At 37.3% G+C, this 10,923-nt stretch overlaps 1 protein-coding gene across 1 annotated transcript; it reads left to right on the top strand.

Annotated features, from left to right (window-relative positions):
- Positions 1 to 8,796: 8,796 nt before the first annotated feature.
- Positions 8,797 to 9,924, top strand: LOC113345777 (zinc finger BED domain-containing protein RICESLEEPER 2-like). The gene has a single exon (XM_026589452.1). The coding sequence runs from the start codon at positions 8,797 to 8,799 to the stop codon at positions 9,922 to 9,924; it is 1,128 nt and encodes a 375-aa protein (XP_026445237.1).
- The last annotated feature ends 999 nt before the right edge of the window (positions 9,925 to 10,923 follow it).

Genomic DNA, 10,923 nt, shown 5'->3' with positions numbered 1-10,923 from the left:
ATTTAGACTTAGTTTAGTTGATTAAAATTCTGAAATTAGGTTTTATTTAGATTGAACTCATGGATTATGTGGGTAGATTTTTGAGATTTAAAAAAAAAATTGAGAATTCTGTTTATAACGGAAATAAAACCTCAAAACCACCGGCGTGAATTTCATACACAAAATTACAGAGGGATTTCATACTTTCAGTTCTGAAAGTATGAAAAGTCGGCAAGGTCGACAAATTTGGAAGATAACAACCTCGAAACCACCGGCGCGGTAGTAAAAAGTCATTATGTCGACTATATGTTTTTTGACTTACAGAAAAGTTGTTGTAAATACTTGATTAATCGGCATGATATTTATTTATGAACCTACCGATTTAACAATAGTCGGCATTGTTGTCATTACATAAAATGACGACCCTGGGATAGTGGGCGTGCTATGTAATCTAAAACCATGTCGGCATTTTGTATACCAACAAAAAACTGAATCTGAAAAGATGTTATCCACTTTATTCATGTAATTTTAGTTACTACATTGATTGAAACATAAAATCTAACTCCTTTTCGTAGGAATCACAGATGCACGTAGCACGTGCATCAAGCCTTTGAACCCCTAGGCGACCCTAGTGGACGAGTTATAGTCTCGTGAGGCTTTACATAGAGATCTATCCACAAAATCTACACAACAACTTCTAAAACCATCAATCTTCGTCGGAAGAATGGTCGTGGTGCGCATACTCCGGAATTTTGGATACTATGAAATGATAGCTTTCATCAAATGTGAATACTTCCCCCTTTTCCTCCAAGTAGCACGTTTTTACGACTTCGTGGTATAAAAACACAACGCAAACTTACTTAGTTAATGTTGTTCAATTAAAAGATCAAAAAACATACATTATGCAATATAAACCATAAAAATACTTACAAATTGGTCAATGGGAAATTTAAGGTGGCTAGCATTCAAAATCCGTTTTTGGATAGCTATGAAGTCACATATGCCTTTTTGGATAACTTGGTAGCTATCATGAATTTGTTGAAGACTTCTTCTCTTTGGATTCCCATAATTTCGGCGGTATTGGTTATATATCTTCTCCCAAAAGGTTTCTGACCGGTTGTCAGCCGTGCAAATATAATTCACTTTCTCACTCAACTAGATATAAATATAGTACGTAATAAGAAAGAGTTCGTTCCCACAGAGAGGCTTTTGTTGTTATAAAATTTCAGTTTCTTAGTAACCAGGGGGGGGGGGGGAATTTTTGTTTTTATCTAAGCAATAAAAGTAATTGAGAGCAAAGTAAATAATTGGAATAATCAATAAGGAGAAGATATTGGTCACGGGATAGTATCATTCACAAACATGTATTTTCATCAATGACTAGAATTGGAATTTTAATCTCTCATCTATTAGAAGTCCTAGGAAATCTTGATCGCAAGAATATCCCGTTTATTTCCCGATTTTATCACAAACAACATTAAAAGATGTTATTGTGAAATCTACCTAGAAAGCAACATAAAGTGTAAAAGCACAATTAAGTTTAACTCCCTAAGAGCAATAAGTTCTATGAAATAAGACTAATCAATGCAAACAAACATGTAAAAGCACTAATTCGTTTTAACAAAGGTTATGATTCATATGCAATTAAAAAGATGTATCACTACAAGTAATAATGGCATTATGCTACTTAGAATCAGGGATAAACAACTATTTCGTATTGAAAACCCTAATCTAACAATAGAGATGAAGACTAATTTAATTGATTCCGGACTCAAACAAACTAGCATTCAAATCATATGACAATATTAATAATGAAACATAAACAATAAAGTATTGAGACAAAACTAATTCATTGAATCAAATAACATGTTCGAAATCAACTTTTATCCCATAACCAATAATTGAGTTTAGTTACTCATAATAATGGAGTTCATCATAATCATAATCATAAAATAATTGAAGAAGATGAAAAATAAACGAAAGCAAACCCTAGTTGTAGCCGCTCTCCCAAGTTCCAAGTAGAAAATAATACGTGATTTCAAAGTTGTAGAAAACTTTTCTTTTTGTAGCTTTTCTCCCTTCCAAAACTAGGTCAAGTCTTCAAAAGCCCATATCCAAAACGGTCCACCAAGCCCATGTGTGTGAAGAACCCACGTAGAAAATATGTCAAAAAATTATCATCGAAATTTGGCCAGAAATTCGCCGGAAAGTGGCCGGCAAACATCTCAGGTTACCGGCAAAGTCCGCCCGGTAACCGGTCAACGAGTCAAAACGGTCAGGTCAACGAGTCAACTCGGATCAACTCAGTCAAACCTGGTCAGCTTATTGAGTCAGACCTGAGTCAGGGTGAGTCAGTTCTAGCTAGTCTGAATTGATTCTGGCCAAGGCCATGTCTTCTGTTGCCAAGGCTTGAGATGTGCTGCACAATCATTGTGCATCACCACTGCATGTCCAGCCATCTTGTGGTGCACCATCATTGTGCTTCACTGCCAAATTGCCAGACTGCCAGCCATCACTTCCACAATCTCAGTTCCTTCCACTGCAGTGCCAATGCCACGAATCCATTTACCCATTCTGCAAAGTTTCAATCTCATTAACTGCAACAGCAACAACCAACTGGTGCTCATCATATCCACCAGTTCAATCCCAGTTCTCAAATCGGGTCACTTCTGTTTCCATCCTAGCTTTATAACAAATTCAAACGAGTCCCACTATAGTATCTCAGCAGCTTACACATTTCTTTCACCTGCAAAACTGCATCAACTCTATCCAGTTCTGCAATTCTCAACCACAAACACCAGACAGCTTTCTGTTCTTGGTAACAGCACCAGATCCATCTACTTAGCCAGCCAACAAATACCCATTTCAGTTCATGCCTGCAATTCAGTATTGACTCAATCTTCTAGCCATCACAACTTGAACTGCAGCTGCAATTGTTTCATATTCGTCACTCAACATCAGTACCACCAGTAGCATATAGCCATGACAAGCATCACCTGCAATTCATCACCAACTACAATAACAGCTACCACTACATAGCACCACAATCCACGGCCTGCGGCAACTCCAGTTCAGCCACCCCACTGAGACAGTAGCAAACTGAATTCCACCTGCACTTGCTCCAATCCAAGACAACCTGCAATGCCTCAACTAAAGAATGAGCTCTAACCCCTCTAAATAGCATCACTGCCTCCTTCTGAATATCGTCTCTTCCTCCCTGTAACTCAACAACTCCATAATCTCTGCTCCATTCATTGCAGTTGCAACCTGTCCTAAACATACATCTAGCCTTCACTGCAATGCACAGCATAGCATCACAGCCCTTCTGATGAACAACAAACCAACACCTTCTTGTATTCCATTTGCAGTTTAGTTCACTGCATCAGCAACAACTTGCATTCTTGTACAAGACCAGCAGCTCAAACTCATTTCCACTGCTTGCTTCCATCTGGGACTACAATCTCACCAGTTTCTTAACCTCTGCACTTTTAACACCGCACCACCAATTTCAGTCCCTTGCTGTTTAATTCCTTGCAAAACTCACAAACCCATCTGCAGAGTCATCACCAACAGCTGCTCAATCAAACCCATCTTCTCAAGTGTGTTGTAATCTCAGTTCACACCAGTCCTCCATTTAAACTCCAAATCAGCTTCTGAATCCTTGTAATTCAACCAACAAAACCCATTTCAGATCTGCATCTTATGTTTACACAACAACCTTCTCTGTCTCCATCTTCATAGTTGTCTTGAACTCTCAATGATTCATTTTCATCACCAGACTCTTCCATCAAAATTGAAATACCCATCTCAGATTCACAAACCCTATATTTGCTTTTCAATCAGTCTCATGGCACCATTGTTCTTCAATAATCCAACAAACCTATATCTTCATTTGCAGCATCAATTTCATACAGATTCAAGACCTAATTTGAGGTACCACCTCTCTAAACTTTCCCATCAGAAGACTAATCAAAACCCATTTGAATCTCGACTTTAATCTTCACTCTCATCGCCAGTACACAACAGCAATTCATCATTTGAATCTCCACTGTAATTTCTGCAACAGCTTCCACATTTAACCCATATCTTCTTCTCTGATTTGAAACCCTAACTCTGAATCAATCGAGCACACCTCAGGAACAGCCAAACCCTAACTTCCTTTCAATCTGATTTCTTCTAATGGCTGCAGTTGATTTCTTGCTCAGAACCCATGTCTAATCACTTCACCAAAGCCCATTAATCCATGGCAGCAACATATCAAGCCCTTGAAATCGAATCGATTTCAAACAACAGCAGAAATAATTTCCCTGTCAATTTGACTTACATCAAACCCCAATTCTTTCTTATGATTTTATCCTCATCATCTCTTTGAAGTCTTCTCTTGATTTCACTTGTTCTCTCTGAATTTCTCCCTTTCATTGAACGAAGCTGCCATCACTTCTCGGTTTCAGACAGAGGGTGAGAACGGAGAAGTGAATATCTAATGATAAGAAGAAATAATGATAAGAAGAAATGTGTGCTCTCTGATTTTTAGGTTGTGTAGGAACCAAAACTGCTATTGGCACCCCAGTTTAGTGTTTAAGGGGTAACCAGCTCACACATGACAGTTCATTCTCCACCTCTTCCTTGCGTAACCTAGTCTGCTCTAAACATAACTCGACTGTGAATTAATCTTTTTGCCCTTTTACGCTCCAAATGTATGATTTCTCCTTCTTTTGCTCCAAAAGACTCAATTGCACCTAATAACTCAAAAGTAAACATAAGAAATGCAATTCACAAGGATAACCGCAAAGAAATCATAAATACTAGATATAAAATTAGGTGCTTTACAACACCTATCAGTTTCGGGTTCTACTCTTATGGGAGATTGATCGACAACTCTACTCTCGTCGTACCATGTTTTGATAATGGTCAAATCTTCGGCGGAGTCAAATGATGTCATGGTTGTATATAAAGGTATGAAGAGAGTTAGAAAGAGTAGATGATGGATTGAGCTTTGTAGAGTATTTGAAAATAGATGTGTGTAGTTTTGTAAAGAGAACTAGTGTATTTATAGGATAGCGTCCACAGCTAACCGTTGGGGTAGTCAATCAATGCTAGGGATGGTAATTTGCCCCACCCAAACCCATCCCCGTGGATACCCGCCCCTATTAGATAGGGTTTTATCCGTACAAATAGGGATGGGGTTGGGTATGGGTAATACCCGAAATCAGTGAAACGGGGATGGGCGGGGATGGGATTCTAGATCCTCGCCCCGTACCTTCCCATTTTAGGGTTTTATATATTTAGTTTTAGTTCACATGATCATATTGTAATCCTATGGTTAATATTAACCGAAACAAAGTATAAAAGAAAGCGTAAAAGTTTTATCTAATTTTTTTTATTTTATTATTATCATCTACTATCGGCGGCAAGGAAGAAGGCGATTAAGATATACCCAAAAACTATGAATCTCTTCCATTGTATTTGTTATATTACTTAATGGTTATTTAAGCTTTCTTTATTATATATATATATATATTTAGGGATGGTCATGGGACGGGTATGGGGCGGGATCATGTATCCCAGTCACAGCCCCGTTCAGAAAAAAAAACTCATACCCTCCCCATTGCCTGTATCATCTGGGACGGGGCGGGTATGGAAAATACCCGTACGGGGCGGGTTCCCCATGGGTTATCCATGACATTAAGTTCAAATATGATGAGTTAATTTAATATTCAAAATTAAGCAGGATGTTTCAACCAATAATAATAATAGTCTAAGAAATTGGTTTCTAAAATCTCCAACTCATAAACTCTTCTTAAAACAAGTAAACGAAAAAATAATTGGAAAAAATAATTGGTCTATAAACGAGTATCACTCCTTTTAGTTCTTAATTCTTTTTGATCAAGTATCTTCCTCCATGTTAACCATCTCATCATCTGCTTCAGTTTCTTCCCAAAATGTTTGACCATCGAATTTTGATCCACCTAGCCAAAATAAGAAAGCGTATCATATAACCATAATGATGTATTAAATGTAAAAAAAAATCAACAGAAAGAGAATTCCATTACCATTTAGCATATCCCACAACCAGTCTTGAGCACACATCAAAGCTTCCAACGTTTTTGGATGAAGTCTATTACGTTGGATACTCACGAATCTACCTCCAGTACTAAGAGCAGATTCAGAAGCTACCGTTGAAACCGGAATCGCTAAAATATCTCTAGCCATACACTGCAAGACTGGATATTTGATCCCATTTGTCCTCCACCATACTAGTATATCGAAGTTACCCATCCTAGGTAAAAGATCTTCCTCTAAGTAACTGGTTAATTCTGACTTGACAGTACTAGTTGGAGCAGTACTAGAGACAAACATATCAAATTTTTCCAAAGGATCTACGTCATCGTTAGAACCATGAATCTCCGAAGTGAATGACATATCATTTTGGCTACCAGATGTTTCAGCAAATTTTACTTTTAGTTCATACTCCGTTGCCAAATCTACATATAAATTGCGTACTCGATCAATTTCGACTTTTGAAAAAGCTGCACCATAAATTTGTGGAAAATAAAAATCAATCAATTTCATCTTAAACCTTGGATCTAGCATAATTGCTACGGCCATTACTCCATTGATCGCAAACCAATACTCTTCAAACTTCTCTATCATTTCATATGCCATTTCCTTAATCACACCAACTTTAGATTTTTTCCACTCATTTAATGACAATCTAATATCACAAAGACTTGGAAAGAAAAGATTGGTGGTAGGATATTTTACTCCGGAAAACTTCTCTGTGAAAGTATAAAATATCTTAAGTTTGTCGCACATCTCCTTTGCCAACAACCAATCTTCTTCATCTGACAAACAATTATACTGCGGCTCACGTTGCTTTAGGCGAGTAAAAACCTTTTGATACTTAATAGCAGTATTAAGCATCATGTATGTTGAGTTCCATCTTGTCTCACAATCAAGAACTAACTTATTTATATTCGAAATATTTAGTTGACGGCCGGCCTCTTCAATTTTCTCAACTCGTTTTGGTGTTGCTTTCCAGTAAGCAACACTATTACGAACCAATTCGATAGCTCCTTTGATCCCTTTTAATCCTTTCTTGACTATAAGAGCTAATATGTGTGCACAATAACGCATATGAAACAAATCTCCACCCGATAGTAAGTTAATTGATAATTTTTCTAGGAGAAGTTTGATCATAAGATCATTAGCGGTACAATTATCTACAGTAAGAGTGGATACTTTATCATTGATATTCCAGTCTAGCAGACACTCCATAAATGCGGTTGAGAGGACTTCAGCTATGTGCGGGCATGGCACATACATAAACCTAATACAAAAGAAAAGAAAGATGGTTGATTACTCCATACTCTGTAACTTCTAGCAGATTCACTGGGTGGAGATTAACACTACTTGAAATGAGGTAATATACAAAATCATTATAAAAAAATAGATTGATCTAATAGACAAAATATATTCACACTAGTAAATAAATACGTGTACCTGATAATTCGGCTCTGCAAGGTCCACGATTCATCAATAAAATGAGCCGTAATTACCATGTATCCTTTCTTTTGCTTACTAGTCCACATATCAGTAGTCAACGCAATTTTGCCTTGATGTTTTTGTAGCACCTCCATTGTTTTAGTTTTTTCTTCATCATAGATTTTAAGGATATCCCTTCTAATTGTTCTCCGAGATACCACCTTAAATAACGGTTGAAGCGCATTTGAATATCGTCTAAATCTGGCATGTTCAACGATGGAAAGCGGATACTCGTGTATGATTATCATATAAGCAAGTTCTTTCCTAGCGAACGATTGATCAAAACTGTACGTGTTAAGCTGGTTTCTCCCGTCACTCTTTTTACTCGGAATGATTATTGATTGTCGTATGTCTTGTTGTTTACATTTAGGACATCTGTTCATGTGTGCATGTAGATGCTTAGTCCCATGACTGCTTTTGCCTCCTAATGGTTTATGAAAATATTTGCAAACTGCTTTGTTTTCCCCTTTTATCTTTTTCTTTTCAAAGTGTTTCCACACTATGGATCTTTTCTTCCTAAAACTAAAGCAATTTCACCTTAGGCATTATCACAATCACCTGTAATATTTGCCTCGGCAATTTCACCATGGTCATCATCCATTGGAGAACTTGGGGTTGTCTCGACATGGTGTTCAGACTGTTCAGTTCCACCTCGTGTTGATATAGTTGTCATTTTGGAATCACTGGGTAATATACACACAAAGTAGAATTTAATTAATTAGTCTTTGGATACGATACATGGACATCAGTGATTCAGTTGGCATAAAATAGTTCTTTTAGTTTACCTACAAAAACGAACATGCAATCAAATCATCGTTCGTGATTAATTTAGGTAGTAGCAATTTTTTTCCAAAAGAATCATTGATTCACACTTCACAGTATATTATGAAAAGGTTTGACCTAGGCAGTCGGCACCTACCTTACTCAAGTAATCATTTAATCAACCTAAAATCTTATTCTTTTGAGCTATATATAGGGACGACCATTTGCCCCATCCAAACCCGTCTCCGTGGATACCCGCCCCTATTCGATAGGGTTTTACCCGTACAAACGGAGATGGGGTTGGGTATGGGTAATACCCGAAATCATTGAAACGGGGATGGCGCGGGGATGGGATTCTAGGTCCCCCATACCCGCCCCGTACCTTCCCATTCGAGGTCCCCCATACCCGCCCCGTAACTTGCTAATGATCTTATGATCGAACTTCTCCTAGAAAAACTTTTCCTAGAAAAATTATCAAGTAACTTACTATCGGGTGGAGATTTGTTTCATATGCGTTGTTGTGCACACATATTAGCTCTTATAGTCAAGAAAGGATTAAAAGGGATCAAAGGAGCTATCGAATTGGTTCGTAATAGTGTTGCTTACTGGAAAGCAACACCAAAACGAGTTGAGAAAATTGAAGAGGCCGGCCGTCAACTAAATATTTCGAATATAAATAAGTTAGTTCTTGATTGTGAGACAAGATGGAACTCAACATACATGATTCCTAATACTGCTATAAAGTATCAAAAGGTTTTTACTCGCCTAAAGCAACGTGAGCCGCAGTATAATTGTTTGTCAGATGAAGAAGATTGGTTGTTGGCAAAGGAGATGTGCGACAAACTTAAGATATTTTATACTTTCACAGAGAAGTTTTCCGGAGTAAAATATCCTACCACCAATATTTTCTTTCCAAGTCTTTGTGATATTAGATTGTCATTAAATGAGTGGAAAAAATCTAAAGTTGGTGTGATTAAGGAAATGGCATATGAAATGATAGAGAAGTTTGAAGAGTATTGGTTTGCGATCAATGGAGTAATAGCCGTAGCAATTATGCTAGATCCAAGGTTTAAGATGAAATTGATTGATTTTTATTTTCCACAAATTTATGGTGCAGCTTTCTCAAAAGTCGAAATTGATCGAGTACGCAATTTATGTGTAGATTTGGCAACGGAGTATGAACTAAAAGTAAAATTTGCTGAAACATCTGGTAACCAAAATGATATGTCATTCACTTCGGAGATTCATGGTTTTAACGATGACGTAGATCCTTTGGAAAAATTTGATATGTTTGTCTCTAGTACTGCTCCAACTAGTACTGTCAAGTCAGAATTAACCAGTTACTTAGAGGAAGATCTTTTACCTAGGATGGGTAACTTCGATATACTAGCATGGTGGAAGACAAATTGGATCAAATATCCAGTCTTGCAGTGTATGGCTAGAGATATTTTAGCGATTCTGGTTTCAACTGTAGCTTCTGAATCTGCTTTTAGTACTGGAAGTAGATTCGTGAGTATCCAACGTAATAGACTTCATCCAAAAACGTTGGAATCTTTGATGTGTGCTCAAGACTGGCTATGGGATATGCTGAATGGTAATGGAATTCTCTTTCTGTTGATTTTCTTTTTTTACATTTAATACATCATTATGGTTATATGATACGCTTTCTTATTTTGGCTAGGTGGATCAAAATTCGATGGTCAAACATTTTGAAAAGAAACTGAAGCATATGATGAGATGGTTAACATGGAGGAAGATACTTGATCAAAAGGAATTAAGAACTAAAAGGAGTGATATTCGTTTATAGACCAATTATTTTTTCCAATTATTTTTTCGTTTATTTGTTTTAAGAAGGGTTAATGATTTTGAGATTTTAGAAACTAATTTCTTAGACTATTATTATTATTGGTTGAAACATCCTGCTTAAGTTTTGAATATTAAATTAACTCATCATACTTGAACTTAATGTTATGGGTAACCCATGGGGAATCCGCCCCGTACGGGTATTTCCCATACCCGCCTCGTCCCAGTTGATACGGGTAATGGGGAGGGTATGGGTTTTTTTTTCTGGACGGGCAGTGAATGGGATACATGATTCCCTCCCCATACCCGCCCCATGACCATCCCTAATCAATGCAGTTGTACTTGCAAAATTTTGAATTTTGAACTCGACGTCAGGTTTTTTTCTCCCCATGTGTACCATCCTTAGTCGTAAGGGTCGTAATTTTGTTACCTGGCGGCTAATAGACCTTTCACACACATGTGGAGGTCATATTCTTCTGCCTATAGTCCGCAAGACATTTGTTTATTACAATGATGACTAACATATATATAGTCGGGAAGGTAGTAACACTGTTAAGATGACGACTATTGCCAATTTAGCACACACGAAAAAGCCATATTCATTGAACATTAGTCGGCGCGATAGTGATTTAAGAAGATGCCGACTAATACATGGTCGTCTATGTCGTAATTTTCTTAATCCGATAACTACTAACTTTTTCACACACGGGAGAAGGTCAGTTCCATCTATCATTAGTCGGCATGGTAGTGGTTTAATATAGTGACGACTAATATATAGTCGGTTAGGTCGTAATGTTGTTAACCTGACGATCCTGGTAACTGCATCATTGCTGC

The sequence above is a fragment of the Papaver somniferum genome, unplaced genomic scaffold, assembly GCF_003573695.1.
Source record: "Papaver somniferum cultivar HN1 unplaced genomic scaffold, ASM357369v1 unplaced-scaffold_83, whole genome shotgun sequence".
Classification (NCBI taxonomy): Eukaryota; Viridiplantae; Streptophyta; class Magnoliopsida; order Ranunculales; family Papaveraceae; genus Papaver; species Papaver somniferum.
Note: the sequence above shows the minus strand (reverse complement) of the source record. Positions and strands in the feature narration are given on the sequence as shown.